Below are 24,774 nucleotides of genomic sequence, written 5' to 3'. Positions count from 1 at the left end.
ATTAAATTTTGCTTGAAAATAGAATTTAAGCTCCTTTTAGTTTTAATAGCTAAGGTAATGGTTGAAGGCTTCCTTTAGGGTAAATATTTTCATTTAGAAGAGCTATCATTTAGCTTTTTTTGGCATCTTTATTCAGCCTTGCAACCTGCATAGCTAACACATCTCATTTTGCCCTTGTTTGGACACTGCAGGCCTGCAACTTTTTCTGAAAGGGAGTCAACTACATAAAAGACTAAAACCTAATGAATCTGACTGCAATTGGCCTTTAGTAGGTCACTATGCCCTTCAAACACGTACAAGGGTCACACTAATTGGAGGGGTATTGAGTGAATCCACTCTTCACACAGAACAGTACAAATATGCCTTTAATGTGCATTTCTTACTTTTCTTAAAAGAAACTTTATTGTTCACAGTGCAAAAATAATTAGAGGAAAAAATACAAGGCATTGTTAACGTAGGAATCACAAATAGTAGAAGGCAGAGAAGAAAACTTGTTTCACAGATGGGTTCTGCTTATTTTGAAATGAAGGAAAAATATTCACAGCTTCAAGTGCCTCTGATTGTTTAAAAAGTTTGTATATTCATTGAAATCAATGCCCATATATTTTCAGATAAGCTTTGTGCACCTTATACTATAAAATACTAGTACTGAACAAGCACTTTTTTTGGTTGAAGAGCCACGTCTCTGCTCCAGGCAGGCACTGAAGATATACGGGTGTATTTCCACTGGGACTTTGACCCCTCATCTGTCCTAGGGGTGAAGTAGTGCCTATGTCCTTAGCAAAGGCATTACTGAATTGTGTGCAAAAACCTCACAATAACACTGACAACCTGAACAGTCAAATCATGTGCACTAACATAAGTCACCAGTGCAACAACCCTAGTCATTGAAATCCGTAGTGGAAACAAATCTGAATTTCATGTTAAAATGCATCAACTGATCAATGCATGGCATATAAACGGCTTACAAGAAAACTACATACATAAAATTTCTCGTACTATTATTTTAAGCTGATTCTTCAGTTCATATCTTGAGTTCATATTCAGCTCACTGGGCACAAACTTACAGCCTCCATACAATTACCGAAGTTATCTGTGAGACCTTGAAGTACTCTGTTATCACCACAGTATTCACCAAATGCTACACTACCACACTTGTCATAGGGCAGGTAATGCCCAATATCCAGATCCTTACTGTCCAAGTCATGTAGTAAAAGTGTCATCACAGAGGTAAATACAGGCTATAGTATGTTCTTACTATAATCACACAATGATGTCACTACGCATGCTTGTTCCCATCATGTTACTTTTAAGGTAGATTGACCTTTCTTATTTGGTGTACGCAACATTTCCATACTGTTTTCACAGTAGCTGTTATAACCATGGATAGGTGTTCCCAAAAAACTAAAATAATCAACCCAGCATTTAGCAACTCAAAAGATAAGCATATGAAAAATGGCATGCTCTGCTCAATGGAATGGTTGGTTAAGGACAATCTCCGAGAACTTCATGTCTGTAGAGATTTCCTGAGAGAAGGATGAGATAATATGCTTTTGGTCTTGGAGTGCTTGCTTGATCCAAAAGCCACTACTGGAAAGGTATCCTCTACATGAAAGATGTTTTACATTAATGTAACAACTTCTACACCCACAGATATGCAGGTTGTTTGTTTGTTTGTTTGTCTGTTTGTTTGTTTCTAAATACAGTACCCATTCTCCCATGGGAAGCTAGAGTACCAGGTGCTGGAGAAATACCAGACATTTATTGAACACTTAAAAGTCAAGTACACAGAGGTCTTGAATAGATCCTTAGTGAATGGACAGGAAGCTACCCATTTGTATTCTCTACTCTGTACACTTTCTCCTAAAGGGCTGTGCATCATAGCATATTCTCCAGGACACCTCCTCTTTGGAATACCCAACTGATGCAGATTCCTGGGAGAGAAAGGATGGGGAGAGATTTCCAGAAACCTCTGTGTGGTGTGTTGACCTTGGTGGGCTGCCAGGTGTCCACAAAGGCACTCAATCACTCCCCCTTCTTAATTGGACCAGAAAGAGAAAATATGATGGGGAAGCTCGTGGGTTGAGATAAGGACACAGAAAGATCACTCACTAATTCCAGTCACGGGGAAAACAGTCAATTTACAGAAATGAATAACTTATTGCCAATCAAAAGCCAGACCAGGGTAATAAGAAATAAAATTAAATCTTAAAACACACTCTCTCCACTCCTCAGTTCTTCTTGGGCTCTGCTTCACTCCCAGTTTTCTCTACCTCCTCACCCCAAAGCAGCATAGAAGGACAGGGAATGGCTGTTGCAGTCAGTTCATCACACATTGCCTCTGCCATTCCTTGCTCATGCTCTTCCCCTGCTCCAGTGTAGGGTCCCTCCCATGGAAGATAACCTTCCATGAACTTCTCCAATGTGGGTCCTTTCCATGGGGTGTAGTTCTTCACAGACTGCCCTGGCATGGGTCCTTTCCACAAGGTGTGGTCCTTCAGGAACAGACTGCTCCATTGTGGGTCTCCCACGGCGTCACAAGTCCTGCCAGCAAAGCTGCTTCAGCATGGGCTCCTCACTTCATGAGGTAACAGTCCTGCCAGGAGCTGCTCCAGCATGGACTCTCCACATGGTCACAGCCTTCTTTGGGCATCCACCATCTCTGACATGGAGCCCTCCACAGGCTGCAGGTGGATAGCTGCTCCACCATTAACCTCAACAAGCTGCAGGGGAACAGCCTGCTTCACCATGGTTTCACCAGGGGCTGCAGGGGAATCTCTTCGCTGGTGCCTGGAACACCTTCTCCCTCTCCTTCACTGACCTTGGTGTCTGCAGAGTTGTTCCTCTCACATATTTTGACTCTTTTCTTCTGGCTACTGTTGCACAGTATCTTTTAACATTTTTAAAATATGTTCTCACAGAGATTCTACCAACATGGCTAATGGACTTCTCTTCAGTCAGTGGTGGGTCCCTCTTGGAGCCATCTGGAACTGTTTCTATCAGATGTGTGGTGATCTTCTGGCACCTTTACAGAGTATCCATCCCACTACCAAAACCTTACCATGCAAACCCAATACACTCAGGTTTCTCATGACATTTTTGACAGCTTACTAAACCCACTTTGCTTTCAAATCACCACTAGCAGAGTGGTATCAATAGGTTGATTTAAAAATAGTAATGATAATAGTTTGTTTCAGGAATGGAGGAGAGATCTGATAAATATAACGTGTTCGAAAAACAAAGGGATCCCTCTCAGCATACACATCCCATTCTGAGCTTGCCAAGTGTCTAAAAAGGGCAAACTCAGAGACTTCTCCTTTACCAGGAGTGAAAAGGTCCTTCACAGTATAGTGTATTCACTTACTAGACTGTGCACATGAATACCAGCAACACTAGCATAGAGTTCAGGCACCACTAGCTCAGGCACCTGCAGTACAGCACGGTCATTGCTGGTCTTCATAGCTCTTTGTAGGGATTGGATCAGGTCTGCAGGAGAAGGTCGGTTAGTTGCATTCCACTGCCAGCAGGACTTCATGATGTTGTACCTGTAAGATGGAGAAGTAAAGAGGCACTGAGAATGAAAAGCACCAACACAAACTTTTAATACAGTCAAGTCATCTCATATTTAAAATGTCTGGAGACCTCCACTTTTTTCTGCTTCACGTAAAGTTCTTTCTATGACTCCTTGAAGTTCATAACCACATAATAATGTGTGAGGATAGAGGCATGCAGTTGTTTGCAATTATGTCAACTGTGAGTATAGGAAAAGGGAAAAAGAGTGTTTGGGATTCCCTTTTGAAACAGCAACTAGGAATTCTTATGGAAGAAAAAGCCTCTGAATATTGAAGGAAATACACTTAGAGATCTACTTTGTGATCTAGTTTCATCAGTTTTACTTCCATTTAGCTCTGCAGATCTCAGGTTCAATTGTCTATAAAGCAAGTGGCTTACATGGCTTGTTGGCAGCTTGAAGGCTGCTTCATAATGTTCTGTCTCTGCAGGTATGATAAAATGTCAGAAGGTGGCACCTCAGGATATGGTGGAGCACCTGGAAAGGCAAAAGAAATTAAGGTAATGCTTGCAGATAACCACTTCTGTAGAAGAATGCTTTCCTTCACTACCAAAGCCTATCCTTCCCCTACTACAATTCACACTGACAAGACGTCTAAAAGGAGTTGTCAGGACTTTGTAAGCAGAAAAAAAAAGAGGGTGCTTATTTAAATGGTCCAACTTTACATCCTGAAATTTGAGGCTTTGGGTCTTGCTAACTTGCTGCTTCCTTACATATTTTTTATTATCATTAAATCTTCTTACCTAATGTAATCATTTCATACAATAGAATTCCAAAAGACCATCTGCCAAAAAAAAAAGGAAACAAAGTGATGTTAAGTTTACATTCTGGCTGGCTAATTTAATAGATACAAATAAGGAGGCATGACTTGCAGAAATAAGAAGAGAAGGTATGAGCTATAAAGTGGAGCATTATGCTGAGAATAGTGTTGTTTCACTGTGAACTTCAGGACATGACATGATACATACAGGAGTGAAAGGGACAAGCCTGACAGACAGATGAACTTTTAGTCCAAAAATCAGATCATACATGTCTGCCTTGATGCTGGGGGATTTCTTCAAGAGCTGCTCTGGAGCCTGCCACTTGACTGGCACAGTCTGTGTGACTGAGTTGGCACCATATGTGAGAGTTTCATAGGCCAGACCCAAACCACAGAGCTTAGCAGTGAAGTTGTGATGAAGGAGAACATTCCTGGCAGCAATGTCACCATGGAACAACTTCTTCTGTTCAAGATAAGCCTGAAGAGTCAGGAAAGAAAGACACCATGGTCATTTTAAAAGGAATTTTAATTGATATAAATTTTCACTTAATTTATGCCTGTCTTCCATGCTGTGGAATAGAAGTGTATGCTCACCAAAATAATGCAAGCAAATTTGACTTTGTTTTAACAAAGCACATCCTCAGCGCTTAGGACAAGAAAATTTAGGCCACCAGGAAGACTTGTGTTGTAATCCAGCAAGAAAGGAAAAATGCAATGAATGTGAGTTGACTTACCAGAGCTGCTGCAACTTGCTGTCCGACTTTGTATACTTGCCTCTCTGTAAGGTCATATGGGATACCATCCATTGTCATTACATCCTAGAAACAAAAGAGCAGACCTTGGATCAAACAAATACCTTAGCTGTAGGGTACTGGGAACATTTCCTTCTAATCTAATAAAATGGGTACAATCTAATCTTATGCTCCACCAGCTAATTTCACACTTGGTCATAAATTGCCTGAAATATAAGGATACCTGGATGGGTGATGTGGATGGATGGATGGATGGATGGATGGATGGATGGATGGATGGAGTGCTGCAAAAGACAAGTACACTAGAGACAACTGGTGGGTAAATAGAAAGGTGGAGAAGAGTTGAACAGGTCAGACAGAAATGGGCAGAATGACAGTGGAGAATGACAATCCATACAGATGAATGAAAGAGCTATTATAAATTAGAATGATAAGTAGAAAAGCACATCTATAACACATGAATGGTTATGATGTATGAGACTAGCAGTCTATCTCCCTTACTGCCCTGCCTGTAACAGTGACCCTAGGGGACACCCAGATAAGAGAAAGAGAATAGGATTAGCACACAATGCTTACTGTGTAGTTTTCCCAGCCCCCAACTATTTTCAGATTAAGGACTTCCTGAGAAGGTTATGGTTTCAACATGTTTAGTAACCTTTGACAGGTTAAGGTCCATGAATGTATTTGCTCTTGTCTTGAATCCATGTAAAGTTTCAAAATCCACAGCAGTCAGTGGCAAGGAATTCCTTTAGTCAACTCTCCAATTCATGAAGAACCGCGTGTATTCGTTTCTTTCGAGCATGGCACTTACTGCCTATATTTGCTATCACCTTGTCCTTCTGCTGAACAAGACAGCAAGCAATCTCTGTATTTAGTGTTCCAGATGTAGAAGAATAATGGATTTATATAGTGACATGGCAGAGTTTTATTTCTATGCCTTTCTTATTAACACCTACATGTGGTTTCTTTTTTGGCTTGAGTTACCATTTTCATCAGACTGTATATTTTCATACAATCAGGGCCATGATTTCAGTACTCATCATCAGTGGGTGAATATAAGGCCATCATTACATACATGAAGATAGGATTACTTTTCTATATGCGCATCATTTAATTTTCACCATTTTCATTTTAGTGAATTAAATTTGTCCTTTTTATTGGCCAGTCTCTCAGTCTTGGAAATCCTTCTATAACTCCTCATGGTGAGCCCTTGCCTTTACTAACTGGTATCATTGGCAAACTTTATCATCTCACTGTCATCCCATTTTCTATGCTATACATCTCTATGTTGATACATGCAGGAATAGCACAAGGTCCAATCGTAGATACCAGCCAAACTTCTCTGTGAAAGTACCATCCATTCACTTTTATGCTCCGTTTCCTGTATTTTAATCAATTAGTTGTCATTTAATGACCTTCTCCCTTGTTCTGAAACTGCTGTGTTTTCTTAAAAGCATTTGGAGTAGGATATTATTTGAAACTTTTTAGAAATTCAGGTAGCTGTATCAACTCTCACTCTAACGGTCTGCAAAGTAGGACTTTGCTTTAAAAAAGTAGGTCAGCTTCTGCAAACTATATTGTATCAATCAAGAAATTCACTGATTCTATTTCAGTTCAGACTTGTGTAAGACTTCTTTGGGGGTGGAAATAGTTTAGACTGATATAGATGGATGCATTGAGAGACAAAAAGAATCATCTGTGACTTATGGGCTATGAGTTATGGATAGATGTGTACCTAAGGAATTTAAGAAGACATTCTGCCATCACTTCTTTTGACTCACCTTCCGACATGTCCATAGAAATGTCAGCAGGTCACCAAGTGACGCATCTTCCATGATCATATAAAGTGGGAACTGGTCTACACAGCATCCAAGTAGTTCAACCAAGTTCTCATGATGGCCAAGATTTTGATGGAATTTAATTCTTCCCAGGAAATTCTCTACTTCCTGAGAACTAGCCATGTCTGAAAGAGCAAAAGAGAACCACAAAACCAACCCCAAACCAAACAAAATAAAAAAAAACGGAGGCAGCAAATAACAAGGTGAGTAGCTTTTAAAATTAACATGAATGGCAATCTTCTTTAGTCCTACTGAGACACTCCTACCAAAACACCATTACGACTAACGAACATGATACTGAACACAGCTTGTTCTTGCCCAGTAATGAATGCAAAGTTCTATCCAGTATCATGTCTTTGATACAGAGAACTGTATGAAAGTGGATCCTGGCCTTGTGCTTTACCTTGTAAGGTTTTCAATACTACAGTCTTAGTCTTCCTAGGGTTCCCAGTTTCCAATTGTGCTCTGTAGATGTTCCCATAGCGGCCACGTTTTACGAGCTGCAAAGTGCCTTGTGAGAGTTTCTCTCGTGGTATCTCCAGTTCTTTCAGAGTCAAGGATGCAGAATTTAGCAGACTCTCCACAGATGCCTCACTCAGCTGGATATAGTGGTCCTCTGCTGAGCTGGATTCTTGCTGATTCTTGTCTTTCACTGACAGAAACAAATACATGTGACGCATAAAGGCAGACAGATGAAGTCTTGTAGTAGGTGGCAATGCTCATCTTTTATCCTCTTTGATTTTTACACCATACTGTTTTGGAAATTAGACCAAAGTACAGAACTGTTATTGTATCTTACTTATCCTGCCTCTTGAAGAGGTAAAGGAATCTTTGTCCCACTCTATTTGATGAAAAAGCGGAACGAGTCTCAAGATGTCTACTATATTTAACTATGTAAACTTTCTAGATAAGATGCATTTGTACTGAATTCCCATGTGCTGAAGCAACAACCATTTTCTTTCATCACCAGCTACCAGTTGTTATGAAAGTGACATGCACAGGGTGTTCCCACAAAGGCCCTGTCTCTTTTCCTAATTATTTTTATTTATATAGGCTGAAGAGGCTTTTTCCTCTACAATCCCAAAATTGGTTCAGAATTGGATTTTCATTTCCACACAGCAGTATTAACAAATGTTTTCCTACCCCCCCACCAGTCCCTGTTCTATTTTCTGCTGTCCCCATAGCAAGTGGGAGACAGCAGCTTGAAATTAAATTTCTTAAATGAAAGTATAGAAAATGGATTAACTATATGATCTATACCAAAATGACTGTCATTCATAATTATCCCAGTGCAATTCTCTTTGCAGTAACATCTAGAAGGCTGTTAAATACACACACTCTGCAGCTAGCAATTGATGTTACCATAGGACATTAATAAGCCTATATGGTATGTTGCTCTAGGTTTTCTCAGACCCACCTGTATTACAGATTCCTCTCTTACTACTGCAAGTGGGGTAAATCAGGGTTCCTGGTATTCCTAATGTTCACCAGATTGCCGAATACCACTAAGGCTCTTCATAGATGCTATTGCCTAACAGCTCAAGCAATGGGGAAATGGGTTTGACTTCTGGCCACCGAAACCAACACTCTTTCCTCTGGTTGAAATACTTTTTTTTACCTTGCTCTCCAGATGATGATTGCTCTTGCTTTGCTCGCAAGCCTCGACAGTGTAGCCAAAGTATCACAGTAAGCACGATGACAAAAAACCCCACAAGGATAACTGGGACAACAATCACTTCCGTTTGATATTCACGCACAACTATCAGCAGCAAAAGAAAATAGGAAGCAAAAGAATAAGCAGCACAGCCTGATGCACATTGGTTCTGTATAACAAAGTAGTGATAACACATTTCAGTAATTTTCAACCCCAAAAGCATGTGTATCTATCCTCTGCTCCTCAGAATAGCAACTAAACACTGTTAGTGCTGCCAACCTGTTTTTCAAAGGTGTGGAGCATCTAATCTGCATGAAACCAGTGGGACTCCTGCACTTACAGTCACTTATTCAGATGCCGTAATGCCAAGGCTAGGAACTGTAGCCGTGTCTATCATCTACCAGGGAAATAAAGCTGGCCCGGGTGGAGGGAAAGGAGGAAGATGGGAAAGGCTGAATATTGTCATGCCACAGCAAATATACGCGCAATTATAGGTTCAGTTTCTTCCATTAAAATTATATGGAGCATTTTAAAGAAAATGTGACAAGGTCATCTGGTCTTGCTCAGCATGTGAAATCTTATTACTTAAAGGAATCTGTGAATCTTACCACATAGCTTGTCATTGCTGTTGCATTCCAGGAGCATACGCGTGAATCTTTTTGCATCCCTTGTCATGTTCAATTACAACCAAATGGTTCTCCAACCTCTGTCTTCTGCACAGACACAAAGAATATTAATGAGATTTATCAGAAGGAAGAAGCAACAAGTGAGCTGAATATGGTGTTTTCTACCCCTTCTGATCAGTGGCTGTGTGAATGATACAATCGTAGAATCATAGAATCACCAGGTTGGAAAGGACACACTGGATCATTGAGTCCAACCATTCCTAACACTCCCTAAACCATGCCCCTAAGCACTTCATCCACCCATTCCTTAAACACCTCCAGAGAAGGTGACTCAACCATCTCCCTGGGCAGCCTGTTCCAGTGCCCGATGACTCTTTCCGTGAAAAATTTTTTTCTGATATCCAGCCTGAACCTCCCCTGGTGGAGCTTCGGGCCATTCCCCCTTGTCCTGCCGTCTGTCACTTGGGAGAAGAGGCCAGCTCCCTCCTCTCCACAACCTCCTTTCAGGTAGTTGTAGAGAGTAATAAGGTCTCCCCTCAGCCTCCTCTTCTCCAGGCTAAACAACCCCGGCTCTCTCAGCCGCTCCTTGTAAGACTTGTTCTCCAGCCCCCTCACCAGCTTCATTGCTCTTCTCTGGACACACTCCTCTGGACTTTGAGGCTTAGGGAACGATACAGGATATCCACTATCAAATCCAATGAATGACTGCATGATCAGAGAGAAATTAACATTCAACTTGCTCTACAGTGCTTCACAAACAATCGGGAACACTTAGGCATAAAGGCTGGTATACACACAAAAATTCACAGCCTTAAACTTAATTATATTTAAAGAATAGACAATATAGCTAATGCACTTCTACATAACATGCTTCTTGCATGCCAGAATGGCTCAGCCTTTAATCTTCTGGTCCCTAATAAATGAAAGATCAGCAGTAGGCATACAAAATATCTGTCATTCTTGACAATAACCCCTACCACAATTCCTACTATTGTTCCCCAAAGACAAGGAGAAAAAAAGTCTTGTCATTAGGGCTCTCTGGTACCGACTCCTTAACACTGCCAGATCTATAACCAACCTGAAGCATATCTGGATTGCATTTGCAGTTGAAAAGTCATAGTCTGTGAAAGCATGCACCCTTCAGCTGTTACTAGCCTAATCCCTTAGCATGTGCTATACACCTATGAAACATTTTGATTGTTTAAGTGTTTTTGTCGTGTGCACAACCCTGCTCAGACAGGCCTAGAATCATCAGAATATGTCAGTGTCTCTGTGTTCTACGTGTCCCTGATGTAGAATTTCAGCTGTTCTGCATTATCAAGTGAGATTACCCCTGTGGATATTTGTATTTCAATTCAAATTGGTGTATGTCTTTTTGTTTATTCTATGGAGAACACATAAGCCTTTTAGAAGATGCCTCACTGCTACACTAGGTGGACTGTTTTTACTGACGACTGAAGTCATAAGATAGGAATAGACTTTGTGGTGCTGCACGGAGTTACGTTAGCAGAGGACCTCAACTACTATTTCTAAATTGCAAACATTAATGTGCTAAATAGTGATGACCGGCAGAAAGACAAGATACATACATTTAGCCACTGTTCCTTACAAACATTGCCAAGAATGTAAGACTTAGCAGCTTCATAAGCAGTATTATCTAGAACTTTTTATAGGCATTGGGACTTCTGTCCTGTAAGAATTTAATTTATTTTCAGCTATGAGTTCAAGGCAATTAACCCCAACAGCAAATGTTAATAACAATAAAAACGATAAATGGCATTCTTACTGTTATTAATATGGTTTTATGGAAGTTGGTGATGGATGAAACACTAAACGGAGTTTGTTCTCATGCTTAAAATTAATGTGTAGAATTATGCCTTATCAATAGCACAACAGAGGCAGCAAAAAGAAGAAAATAGAGCATGTATGGACTGTAAGATATCACAAAGAGTCTGTTTTATTTCTTATTTCCTTTGATACTTAATATACTAGCAAATTCACCTGGTTTCAGAGTGTGACTACAACATGAACCCAGTCAAAGGAGCAATAATACAGCAACAGCACCAAGCTTTTCAGGCATACTCTGAAAGCAAGATCACTAAGAAAATCTATCTTGTCTATAACTCATACACACAAATACACTGCTATCACCACAAGAGGAACATTCCTAGCTTCATTCACTCACAAGTACGGACAGATATGAAAGACACATATGAACAGACATGTTGGCATCACATGAAAATAGACTTAAGGACCATTAGCAAGCAATCATGTTATATAATCTGAGTCATAGACAGTCCAAGCTCCACCTTAACACTAGCTAATGGCTTTGCTCTGTACAGATGCTCACTAGAAATGCACACTTACATTTAAATGACATGCATGCACAGGCACATATAAGAGCATGCAAAGCAACTTGTACTTATGCAGAAACACACTCATTCAGTCACATAGAACCCTGGGAAAAAGCTTTGATGCAGCAACCATGTCTATATTGGTCCCCTAGCCAAATATTAAGTAGGCAAATGAGTTGTTCTCAAGTCAGAAGACCTGTCATCTTGAGAGGAGAAGTTCATGTGGCAGAGAAGAGACCTGGGATAATGATGGGAATTTCTTTCACTTCTAAACCATCTGTTTTGATTCTTATCCATTTGACGATTAATGGCTGGCTTGTAGAAGCAAATGAGCAGATGCTGAGCCTTTCATCCTCTGTGGGCTTAGGCTGACCAAAAGATCAGCCACAGCCTATCAGCTATAAACCACAGTTTAAAATCTTGCATTAGGATGGCGCTTTATTTACACTGACAGTCCCATTTTTTGCTATTGGTTACGAAGCAGCACAGCTGTTACCATGGAAAAGTCTGTTTAAACAAGTCCATTTACACTCTATGCATCTATCCTTTTGCAAAACTCAGAAAGCAGGATACGAGGTTGCACTAGCGCTACTTGCCACCGGAGACCAAATGAATTCTCATACTTAACCCTTTCTGCAGCTTACTTGTCTAACAGTAACATTGCAGTTCCTAGATTTCCATCCTCACAACAGGAGTGGTAGCTCAGAAATCCAGAGATCTCACTTTATTCTTTTAATAAACATTTCTTGCAGTATACCAGTAAGGCACACATGGAGGTCATGTGGAACTGACATCTTCAGTGTGTGGTTGCATACTCATCACATAGCATAAAGCATATTGGCAATGCTCAACTACCTACTGTATTATATGAAGACAGTTTTCCAGTTTTAAGCCAGGATAAGGGGGACAAAAATATCTTAAGAGGTTCAAACCCTGTACCTCACTGGTATTCTTATTTTCCTTATCCGTGTATTATGCTGCAGCAAGACCAGTGCTGTATAGGTCATAAGCACAGGCGAACGAATCCTATGTTACTCCAGTTTAGAATTTTCAATGGACAAGTTGTGCAATCGCAAGCAAATGTCAGCTTAGCTATACCACTGTTTCTTTTACTACTTCTTTATATCCACTGAAATCCACTCACTGGAATTAATTTCTCTTTATTGTTTACTTACAAAAACATATTTGCATCAATAGTTTGCTCTCCTTGCCTGGGCTGATCTAATCTTTCAGATTATTCTGATTTCCTCCTCCTTCAAATGAAATTCATTATTTTCATTGTTTAAATAAAACCTGAGACTTTCCTTTTTCTCTTGAACATGCATCTTTTTTCATCAAGTCCTCTACTGTGCAGCACATCAACATGACTTAACACCTTATTTAAGAAAACTAGTTGGTGTTTCAAGACAAAAATCAAACACAATAGGTAATGACCACAATACTGGGCTACTCTTTCTTCAAAACACCAAGGCTCAAGGTAAAGGTGTGTTCCCACTCAGTTCCAGACTCTGAAGCCTTCCTGAAAGACACCTCCTCTTTGATAACAGTGACCATAAAGCAAATCAGCTTTTCTAAAACAAAGCTTCTCAACATGACAGACTGAATGGGAGCAACAAAGAGCTGTGAAGGTCTTGGCAAATGAGATTTGAAAAAGTATTTGTTCCCCTGACTAGAGATCAGGAGGTGGCAGGCTTGGAGACATGTTAAGGCAGAGGGTAATGAATATGAATCGACACAGATACAGTGGCCTAGAGGGCAACGCTCAATGTGTTATTAACAGCATTCAGATACTTCACACTTCCAAGCAGACTGCAACCATGATTTGACTAATATCTGAATCCAAAGCCCCGTATCCAAGCTAAATATACAATGCAGATCATGGTATCTAGAAATACCAGAAGCAGCTGCTTTTAGACAATGAAAGCTACAACGCAAAACCTTAGCAGAAGCAACCCTACAGTGAACAGAATGTTCAAATTGCTACTAGCAGGCTACTTGGTGAATTGCCCGTGATGCAGCAGTTTCACAGCCTGGTGACAGTGCCAGGCTAATTAGCCCCCATATCTGCCTGCACTGACATTTACTGCTCCTCGGAGGATGTTTGCCAACAGGATGAACACTGGAGAAAAACGTGTTCTGTTTTCAGCCATGTTTGTTCACTAAACTCTTCTGCTGTCTTGCCGATTTAGACAAGGCATAGAGGACAGCATAAGGACAGGGACAAGGAGCTGAAAGGCGGCAATTGTGGAGGCTGCTCTAACCAGTTCAGGAAGCCCCAATACTGAATGTGAACATGGTTTTGTTAATGCAGCAGAGCTGAATTAAGTGCTCACCAATGCCAAAGGAAGGCAGTATCTCCTCTCTGCCCTCTTCCTACTCCTTGTTTACCTCCCAGTAGTGCAACTAATCGCACGGTAAACTTATTCAAACCACTAATCTAGCAGGAAAAATGCACCATTCTTTTGCCATGGTAATTTCCGGCCATTTTAGTGAGCAGTATTTGTTCACCAATCAATTCAACAGGTGCAAGGGCAGGCTCGAGGAAGTGGCAGGAACACACATCCAGAAGCAAAAATGGGGAAAATGGATCTCCCACTAGCCAGGGTGGTGAATGGCTAATTCATCTAAAGCTGTGTGAAACCATTCCCTATGTCAGCACAGATCCACAGGCACTGTGTGCCAGCATAAGCCCTACTATGATTTTTCCAGTCCCCTGTCACTCATTTCCACATGCATAATGTCCCCTTTGTCTAACCAGAAGCATTCACATGGCCATGTGATAAACCAGATCAGAAAGGTGACCTGCTCTGAAATAATCAATCTCCTCTCACATTTTATGGACTTTTCTCATCAGGTTCAATTTAAAGTACCAGGACATGAGTCAAGAAGCCTGGGGGACAAACATTGTGGTGAAGACTGAAAAGAAAGAGAAATATAAAGTCTTAAGTGTCCATGGAATATATGGGAACAGAAGGCTTGAGAACTGTACACACAGAAGCTGCGTGCTGTTTGCTCCTGCCATGTTCAGGAAAATAAGATGTTTTACATATTCATGGTAAATACACACTTTTGCCAGTGAACATGTCTGACTTGGGAACTAACCAATTCCCACCATCAGTGCAAATGTGTAAATCCTTGATTTGAGATTAGCTATTTTGTCTAAAGAAACAGATGATTTAATTAATTAAGTATGATAAAAACAAAGGCTAAGACTCATTTGGATCTTCATTAGATCCAAGATTAGATTTTAAACTGTGCTATGAGATGATATGGAAATTAATATCATTATTTCTCCAGACTTCCTAGCCTACATTAATTGCATATTATAAAATATTATAAAAATATTCTTACAGGTATTTTTATACACCAATTGTAAGGACCAACTATACTATGACTACAGGTACATAAAGAACACCTGAGTAGTTATTTGCTTCAGTCCAACATGCTGCCTGACTGATAAGACAAAATAAATCCTTTAACCATGATGCCTTCTATTTAATTTCTTACAACTGCAGAAATAAACTCTCAAGCTTTTGCAGTCACCATTTCTGTACTGCTTTTATTATTTTCTTCCTCTTTCATATGACCTTTGAACATGGCCACCAGTCAAGGCTTAAGCAACATTTATGCACAAGCACACTGCCATGGTTGTGCAGCTGACAGGGAAGGGAGCTACCAGGGAATTGCAGGAACCAAAACAGCAGAGAAACTATGGTGTTTGGGCACCGGACAGCTGAGCAGTTGTGGACATTGAATGGGAGAGAAGAGGGAGAAGAACATCACGGAAAAGCAAACAGCAAAACAGATTTCTCTGATGTCTACTGTTTTACTAAAGTCAGCATCCAAAACAAATAAAAAACAAGTCCCACAGGTCTCAAACCTAACAACTTAGTACCATCAGAACATATTTCTGCAAAAAGGTCTCCATTTGTTTGATACATATCCTGTCTCTTCTGCCTTCGGTAGACCTTAGTGACTATTTCCAATGGCCTGGCAAATCATGACATCTTTGCAAGGTTTCCCTGGGCCATTGGGTCATCTAATCTCTCACTGTAAGGCACCTGTGGGTTACCAAGCAGCATCTCCAACTGTGTAGCACGGGAAATTCTAACCAATCAACCCAGGTTACAACATACCAGAGCCACTTCACTTCTGTCCTGAACAAGGATTACTGATAATATCCTGTGGCTTGCTGTACTGGCTGTAATAATGTCTCAGCTATAAAGATTTGGTACCCTAACTCACTTTTGCAACAGCTGGCAGGTGCAACATTTGTGAAAAAAAAAAAAGCATTCCAAAAAATCATGTACAGTCACTCAAGATTTTCTCTTTGTTCAAAATTAGAAGGAATACCTGAACATCAAACCTAGGCTAGCTGCTACTGAAGGAGTGAAAGAAAATTAGGCTGACCACTTCCGAAGAGCTAGACCATGAAGAAAATGGCAAATAATGAGGTTCATGCGGCTATTTGACCTGGTGAATTACTTAGGGCAAACTTAGCTCCTTTTCAAGGGACCAGAAAAAATAGGCAAAGTCTCCATTGAGAAATATCAGTCAAGATAACTCTACACTGCTGTCCTTTTATGTTAAAAAGGTTTGTATGAACTGGCACTGTATCAGTGGAGATATGCAAGTTCTCATGTTGCTGCGTTTTGCTTAAACTCAGATCACCTCTCAAAAATTAATTTATTTGTGCAGCTTGAAGAAGTCTGAGTGTGAAAGTCTGAAAACAAAATCCACAAAATATAAGTTAAAATAATTAAAACAAAGAAGTCACGAGTACATTAACCAGAAGCCCTTAGTGAGGAGACTGTCCAGAATACGAAAAGTCTAGAGGCCAAACTCTCAAGAGCATACTCTTAGGTATGACTTTTTGTGTAGTCAAAATCACACACTAGTTTCGAAAACATCAGCCATTCTGTCTCTTTTTTACTGACAGACTTTTGATTTTGGTGGTAACTGCCAGTAGTAAGCCTGTATCAAACTCTAGCAGAAACTCAACACAGATATTCTGAAAAACTGTGACAGCAAAAGCTGTGGCAGGGCAAAAGATGAATGAGGGAGTTTTTCAAAGGACCGTGCGTACATGAAGCTCTTGTAAAAAACACTGCGTACTAAAAGTACTGCATGATATCACATTGCTGCATGATGGCTTAAGAAATGGAAAGCAAATCTGCTTTCATAAATGCACAGCCACAAGGAAACTGATCTGAAGCTGTGTACACAGGTAAACACATAGAAAAATCTAGATATATGCAGTACTTTGGATTAGAGTTAGCTTCCTTACAATCAAGCGACAGTGATGGAATTTAGATGTTAATTAGTTTTGAATCTAGACATGTATTACTTGACCAAATACTGAACATATTTATACACACATGGATAAATCCCCCTGCACTGTTTCAGTGAACTGAGTCTAGTTTTACACTAAATTTATTTCTTTTGTTATTTCCTTCCTGTTTAAAACGTGCCTAGAAGTTATTTTTTTTAAATCAGCCTGCATGTAGAGGACATATCTCTCTATTTTTTTTCTCAAACCCCAATACCATTAGGATCACAGAAATCACTATGACTTCAACACAATCGGTAAGTACATGCACAGATGTATATACATATGTACACAGACATACAGACATTATGGTGCAGTTGTATCCTAGTTCAGGTCACATTTATGTTAATAGAAGTCTTTTTAATAAAGTAAATATTCATTAATTAATCTTCCAGCAGTGTTTTCTCCCACTTACCTGAATTAACACCACTTCTCTTGCCCTGCGGTTGTCTCTTCCTGAAGCTCACCCGCTGATGGTTCCCGGTTTGTCTGAGGTCACTCCTGGTAACGTCAATGGTTACCTTCTGTGGTGGTAATTCTTATGACTAAGATCCTTCTCACTTATATTCCTACCCCAGACCTTCCCAGCTTCAGTGCTTTACTCCTCAAGGTCTTCTCAGCTGTCTCCCGAGGGAGATCGCTTGAGTGCATATTCAACACATGAGCTGAGAGGTAGACACACACTTGTAAAACGGGTCTGCCTGGCTTCCACACACCTGCTGCTCACTGGCTGATGACATACAGGCAAAGCAAAGAGTCCTCGGGCGGGGACTTGAAGCGTAATTTCAAAGGCAGGCAAACGCAGATCGAGGCACAGGCTAATGTAACAAACAGAAATCATACACTTCAGATTACAGGTTCACATTTAGAAATAAAGGGTTCTTGGAACAGAAAATCTGTACAAAACCCTGAAGACTCCAGACACTGAAAAAGCTTTCTATCCAGAACACAATCTGCAAATGAAGACAGAGAGAAAAGATTAGCAATACAAAAACATGTCACAACAGCCAGCAGCAATGCAGGCTTTTTTCACATTCTGACTTGCTCGTTCATATCCCTTGTGTCCATGCATTCTGCCAGAACTTTCTAGCCCAGCCATCAGCTCTCCCTTACCCTTTTGTCCCACCAGTCCAATCCAGAACTGGCCCTGGCAATTACTGTTGGACTGCATAATATTCTTGAACTTGCCCTGTGACTTTTTCATGCTGTGATGCCCTTGGGGTCACTATTGTTCTCTGCTGAGGTGCAATCTTCAATGCATCTCATTTACACAACATTTTAGTTCTGGGGACTTTCTTCCTATGTCGCCAGTGTTGGCAAGTCTCAGCTGTTGGCCTGCCTTCCCTCATCACTGGAAAAATTTGTTAAGAGTTCTAGATTCCTGAATCCCGGTTGTATAAATCTGTACAAGATTATTTGCTTACCCACTTTATGTAAGTAGGAGGTAGTTGTATTACAAGAGGAAACAACATAAAACCTATGGCTGAGAGGCAAAGTTCATTTCACAGTCAACAACAGGACACAGGTGGCTTTGTGAAGATGTAGGAGGTGGTGTGATTTCTGCCAACAGTTTGAGCAAAACTTACTTACTCCTGTTAACATTTTTGTGCTGCATATGTAATTTTGTTGTGCGAAAATTTTAGTTGCGGTAAAGACAATAGCTTTACTTACTGAAATACAATAATTAGTTTACCCATAACAGAAACTGCATGTCAACACATTTGTACACCAGCAGATCCTAAATTTCTCTCTGGGATTATTCTTCCAGCTGGCATTTACTGTCTTTTTGTGCAAAACAGTGAAAAACAGGAATGATTTTCTTCATTGCTTGATCTCTCTATTGAGACTGGCAGAAGTGGGCAAAATAGTATTAGTGCAACAGCTCTGTGATGTGGACTTCCATCCTCTGAGAAACCAGAACAGACATCTTCTAGACTGAAAATTTTCTTGAGTTAGAAAGATCACTACAGCTGCAGAGCGTAGGCTCAGACTCTGGTTTCAGTTTTCCTCTTATTCTGGTACTAATTTGCATTCACTCTCTGCAGTATTTTCTCCAGGAAAGTGTAGAGGATATGTCCTATACCTCATTTCCCATTAAAAACTGTCTGAAATTCAAGGGACAGTTACTCATAAAAATAAGCTCTTTACTGCAGTGTGTTACTTTCCACAGGCATCTTCCCCAAGAGGGCCTGAGGGAACCTACTCAGATTCATGATTAAAAATGTGGTAATTTACAATCTTCTTCCTTTCACTCCTTCTTTCAGTTTCTACAGCCCCAAACCAAGCAAATGGTTAATATTAAAGGTATGCATATGTAAAAGCAGTAACTGCTGCTGCTTTTAGTTTCCTCAGTCAATCTTTCAGCTGTGCTCCCAGTCTGACTGGTTGGAGAAGATGTTTTATGGTTCAGAGTTCAGGTCTCAGACTATCTAATCTTCCTTAGTGATCCACAAGCCCCTCCCCCAGTTTAGTTAAGGGACAGCAGTCATTTATTGACATGTTTTGTCCTATGAAAAACAAACTTCTGGTATGAGGCTTCTATCGTGTGCACATCCCTGAAGAATATGCTGCCTGTTTAAATGCCTCTGTCCTTCTCTCTGTTTTTTCATTAAGCAAGCATGATTAGGCACACTGAAACACACCAGACTGGTGGTTTTATTTAGAAAATTGTCCTCTTTATTTCCATGACAGCTATAGCACATGCAGCAACCATCCAAACTACACACAGCTGCCTAGTGGCCTCAATATGCATTTCTGGGACTACGCAGCAATTGAACCACAAAACAATCAGTCTTTGTCCTGTCTGCTGGATTGTTAACAAAGGTGCTAATTTTGCAGTTCAACTTCCAGAAGGTAAGTATACTCCAAGCAACTGCTGCAAGGCCAGATAAAGGCGAGCTTCAGATTAAAGTATCCCTTCTTAAATGTCACTGTGCTATTCACTTCTCCTGCAATAACTTAGTGAGGTCTCTGACTTACTTTCACATCCTAATGTAAGATTTTAAACTGTGGCTTACAGCTGATGGGCTGTGGCTGATCTTTTGGTCAGCCTAAGCTCACAAAGTTTGAAAGGCTCAGTATCTGCTCTTTTGTTTCCGCAAGCCAGCTCACAGAACAAAGTAAGAATCAGAACAGATGATCCAGAAGTGAAAGAAATTTCCATCATTATCCCAGGTCTCTGCTCTGCCTCATGAGCTTTGCCTCTCAAGATGGCAGGTCTTCTGACTTGAGAACAACTCATTTGTTTATTAATATTTGGATTTTTCTTGAAAATGTTAATTCTAGTGCAATGTTCAGTTCATCTCCGAGGTTTTTGTTATTTAAAATTTCCAAAGGAATGAAGGCTAGGAGGGGCTAGCATTACATGAAAGGGAAATAAAAAAAAAAAAAATCTTCTTATGGAAATGAAATAAATAGAATGACTATGCATCAATCTTCTTCAGCCAGGTGAAGGTCCAGGAAATTGCTAGCACTTCCTCTACTCAGAGCTGGGCACATCCAATAGCAGCCTTTTCCGCCCCCATTCCTGCCAAACCTTATCATACCCAGCCCCTTTCTTAAATCTAAATGGAAATTTCATTTGCACTGTTTCATGCATACACTGGCCTGATCAGCCCTGCCTTATCAAACCAGATGCTCAGGAAAAATCCTGAAGGTAGGCTACAGCACTATTTTCCCCTTTGGTTTCTTTTGCAGATTTTCCCGGTGCAGAAACTGGGATTCATTCAACACACCTGAATGAAACTGGTTGCTCTGTGTTCTCTGTCTAAGTAATACAATGTCATAAGAACTTCTGTAAAGTGACTGAAATACTAAAATCTTCTCTCCCTAACATCGACATCACAGCTATAAACGGTAACCTAGTTCCTGACCGACACGTTTTGCTCAAATGTCAGAAGTTAGATGTCATGCATTTGGGCTAATTTCCACTGTCTTCCTCTTCTTCAAAGAAATAACTTCCCTGAATGGCAGCTTTTTGGGGGTCCTCAAATCAGTACTTATCAACAGCGTGACTAGGTAGCTTGGCCACAGGATCTCCCAGAACTCCAGGGTTGACAGATGAACTGTTAGACTGCAAGTCAGATGCGGCACATATCACATGCATTCAGTTCCACTCTGTCAAGTTCCCAAGTGCTTTATCCTGAGCACAATATGTCTGTATACTACTCTGTTACATTTAGCTTTTCTCTTTCAGTTTCTTATATTCTTTTTGTTAAATATATCCTTTCCTTTTGAGTTCCTGCTCTTTGCTACCATGTTTTTACACTGTTCACATTTTTCAGTGAGAACCCAACAGCTCCTCTTGGCAAAACCTAGAAAATGGTGAACAGAGCTGAAACATCCAGTTTCAGTATGGAGTAAATCATGGGGCTTCACACAAAAAGAAGCAGAGAAGCCAGCTAATCCCTGGAATGGATGCCCACAGAGACCTTAGAACTTGAAAGTACATATGTTGGACTAATTCTGTGGTTTGAGTCACAACTGTATGTTATCACCAAGACCTGTAACACCGTTACATAGAAGTGTATTTGAGAACTATTCTATTTAATAATATAATTTTTACATCTGTAGTTCACCCTCAAACATATTGCTACGTCTTAATTACAGTAGAGAAGAATCACAAATAAGCCAAGATATGTTGTAACAAAACATGCTCCTGTCTGCCAGTGTCACTGGAAATTAATTTTAACACATTTATTATTATGCAGTAGCATAGTGGCTGCTAAGCTATTGGAATTACATGGATAAACACATGGTATTTCCTGCCCAGGTTTTCATACAGTAATGGACCAGTATCAACAAAAAAAACCTCTAGACCAAGAATCAGCCTTCTAACCACATAATCACACAGGTACAGCAGAAGGCACCACCTGAGAGACAGCTTAAAGGCACAGAATTTAGGAGCTGGGTATTACGTGAGAAAATGACTGTGTCACCTCAAACCACGGGTCCATCAGCCTAATACTATGCCTCAGGCAGCTGGCAGTGAAAGTGCCTAGCGAAATGAAAGACTCTTAACAACATAGAATGATGCTTCCCTTAACATTCCCCAAGCCTCCAGCAGCCCGTGGTTCAAGATTTATTTAGTCAAACATGACTTTTTCTTTCATACACCTTGAAGGATTTTGTTCAACTGCTTTTGAACTCCCACAAAACTTTAGCAACACAATGTTCTGTGATAAATTCTGCAGCACTGATATAACTTGGGTGAGTAAATACTTCATTTTGTTTGTTTTGAAGGTGGACTGCCATCTTCAAACCAGCTCCTCAGTTGGCAGTGAAATGAGTGGTGATAGCAAGATAGTAAGGTTCGTGCATATTAAGAATAGTAGTGTACTCAATCACTTAAAAACAGGATGAAGTATGAGTTTGTGTGTCTGATAGAGGAGATCAAGAGACAGCCCAAACTATTTAAGATTTGGATGTTGATCTGGAATGGTACACAGTCTGGGGCATGAACAATTCAGAGAAGATACTTGGTTCTCACCAATCCTACTATCAACAAACTCTTGACAAACTTTGAGTCTTGTTGCCCAGTCATGAGAAAAATTCTAACCCTTCTTTGCCTACTCTTACGAACTGCCAAACTTACAACTTCTCTGTTTGGGTTGTTTTTTTTTTTTTACATGAAGACAAAGATCATAGAATCACAGCACATTTTGCTAAATAACAGTTTCCCACAGAATCACAGTTTGGGTTAGGAAAGTCTTGAAATATCAATGCCATGGACAAGGACACCTTCCACTACATCAGGTTGCTCAAGAGCTTCATCCAACCTGACCTTGAACACTTCCAGTGACGGGGCATCTACAACCTCTCTGGCCAACCTGTACCAGTGTCTCATCACCCTCACGGTAAAGAATTTCTTCCTTATACACAATCTAAACCATGTGTCTTCTAGTTTAAGAATTTCTTCCTTATATCCAATCCAAAACTCATCTCTTCTAGTTTTAAATCTGTCGCTGCTTGTCTTGTCACTATGGAGTCCCTCTCCATCATGCATGCAGGGAGATGAACCCTCAAAGAAAAGCAGCAGAATCATCACCCACTACTTTGGGCTCAAGATGTAATTTTTGGGTTACTTTCAGACCAATTCCCGAAACAACAGGTTGTGACACAGCCTGCTGGAGGGCAAGGGTGATACTGAAGATGCCAGCAAGTAAACTTTCTAAGGCTCATTTTGGAGTTTTAGAAAGCAAGCATCCTTTATCAGGGCTGGTCAATACGAAGGAGCGATCTCCATCCATTCTGTGCAGCGAGACAAGAGCTGGGACAGATTTCCCACTTACATGTATGTGGACAAATTCTCCCAGAAATCTTATGCGTACTCCATTACTTTCCAAGGACTGATTAGCATGTTGCTATGAACTTCACAACAGCCAAATCTCTCCCTGATTGGAGCTCTGCAGCCAGCTCTGCCTGACCTTGCATTTGAGAGACGAAAAAGCTGCAAAAAGAGGGCATCACAGGAGCAGACACCTCTGCTCAGCACAGACCACACTGAACACAAGACATTACCATCTCCAAACAGCGAACATTGGCTGGAGAAACAATGACTGAAGAAAAAATAAAAAAAAAAGGCATGCTATCAGAGAGATATTCTACCTAACTTTTAAAAAAACCCCAAACAATTACTTGGGTGCAACTGAACTCTCCTTTAGCTTAAATTAAAACTATTCCACTTCTTGTAGCAGTAGGCACTCCTTGTCCTGGGGGGCTGCGATCAGGGGACGGGGTTACCTCCTGTTCTGCAGCCTCCGTGTAGGCACCGCGGCCGGGAGGGACCCGGGCAGAGCTGAGCTCGGGAGCGCTGGCAAACCAGCCCTTCCGCCTTCACCGGCCTCGCGCACAAGCACTTGTTTTCGCGAAACACAGAATCAATCGGCTCCGCCAGCCCGGCGGCAGAGTGGGCGGGACGAGGCGAGGGGGGAGGTGCGGGAGGCCAGAGCGCCGGTTTTAGCGTTTCCCGTCCCCGCCCGCTCCGCTCTCTGCCCCTGCTGGCGGGTGCCCCTCAGGGCTGCGGTGTCTGGGCGAGATTGGGCTTGTTCGGGCCTGCGGGGTAAAGGCTCACCTGGGGGAACCATGAACGAACCCCGGAACGCCTAGGGTCGTCACGGGGCTCGGCGTTGCTTTAAAAGCTCTGTAAAGGCGTTACAAATCCGTGTTCCCTTAAGAACGCTGAAAAGGCATTATAAAGCCGCCTGTTCCTTTAGAAACGCTGTAAAGGCAATATAAATCCTTCTATTCCATTAAAAACGCTGTAAAGGCGTTCTAAATCCTTGCGTTCCTTTAGAATTGCTGTAAAGACATTATAAATCCTTTCATTCCTTTAAAAATGCTGTAATGTGTTATAAATCCTTGCATTCCTTTAAAAAATGCTGTAAAGGCATTACAAATCCTTGCATTCCCTTAAAAACGCTGTAAAGGCGCCATAAATCCCTGTATTCCTTTAAAAAAAACACTGTAAAGGTGTTATATATCCTTGCATTCCTTTAGAAATGCTGTAGAGGGGTTATAAGTCCTTGCATTCCTTGTGCTGTAAAGAAATCCCGTCATTCCCTCCACATTTATTGGCAATAAGAAATGTAAAATTGATAGCCACTGAGTTTGAGAAATCATCTGTTAAAAAAAGGAGAGCCGGCTAAAGCTATGCCAGCTGCATGATGGCTGCATGCATACAGCGAAGCTCTTTGGGCTCCTTCCTCATAGTTTTGTCCCATACACCGGTGGTATTCAGGAAAGGAAATTAAAGGCCAGGCTGTATGTTTGGTAGGCAAAAGGCAAGGATGTGTGCTTGATACTATTTTTGGTATGCAATTAAGATGTCCAATTAGATATTTCATAACTTTGATATTAACTACATTTGGTTAATTGATTTGGTTAATTTGG

General features: G+C 40.8%; 1 protein-coding gene across 3 annotated transcripts; it reads right to left on the bottom strand.

Moving 5' to 3' along the window:
* Positions 1-377: 377 nt before the first annotated feature.
* Positions 378-23,761, bottom strand: STYK1 (serine/threonine/tyrosine kinase 1). 3 transcript variants are annotated; one of them, XM_054056461.1, is made up of 11 exons: positions 23,626-23,761; positions 17,300-17,702; positions 9,184-9,288; positions 8,540-8,680; positions 7,325-7,573; positions 6,865-7,046; positions 5,066-5,149; positions 4,601-4,809; positions 4,315-4,355; positions 3,952-4,048; positions 378-3,545 (listed from the first exon to the last, which is right to left on the bottom strand). In XM_054056461.1, exons 3-11 carry the CDS (start codon positions 9,248-9,250, stop codon positions 3,341-3,343), a joined length of 1,275 nt encoding a protein of 424 aa, XP_053912436.1. In that variant the 5' UTR covers positions 9,251-9,288; positions 17,300-17,702; positions 23,626-23,761; the 3' UTR covers positions 378-3,340. The 3 variants fall into 3 exon arrangements, with proteins under 3 accessions (XP_053912436.1, XP_009560728.2, XP_053912435.1); XM_009562433.2 differs by having other exon boundaries at positions 17,300-17,837; positions 23,626-23,759; XM_054056460.1 differs by lacking the exon at positions 23,626-23,761 and adding an exon at positions 23,404-23,421 and having other exon boundaries at positions 17,300-17,837.
* Positions 23,762-24,774: the final 1,013 nt, after the last annotated feature.

This window comes from Cuculus canorus, chromosome 1, assembly GCF_017976375.1.
Source record: "Cuculus canorus isolate bCucCan1 chromosome 1, bCucCan1.pri, whole genome shotgun sequence".
Lineage (NCBI taxonomy): Eukaryota > Metazoa > Chordata > Aves > Cuculiformes > Cuculidae > Cuculus > Cuculus canorus.
The sequence above is the reverse complement of the archived record's forward strand: the minus strand, read 5'-3'. Positions and strand labels throughout refer to the sequence as shown.

Bases quoted from the DNA above. Each gene is read 5' to 3' on its own strand.
- STYK1 (XM_054056461.1), bottom strand. From the start codon at position 9,250: ATGACAAGGGATGCAAAAAGATTCACGCGTATGCTCCTGGAATGCAAC. The intron at 8,681-9,183 runs GTAAGATTCACA...TGCTGCTGATAG, and splicing joins CAGCAATGACAAGCTATGTG to TTGTGCGTGAATATCAAACG. The intron at 7,574-8,539 runs GTAAAAAAAAGT...TGTTTCTGTCAG, and splicing joins ATCATCATCTGGAGAGCAAG to TGAAAGACAAGAATCAGCAA.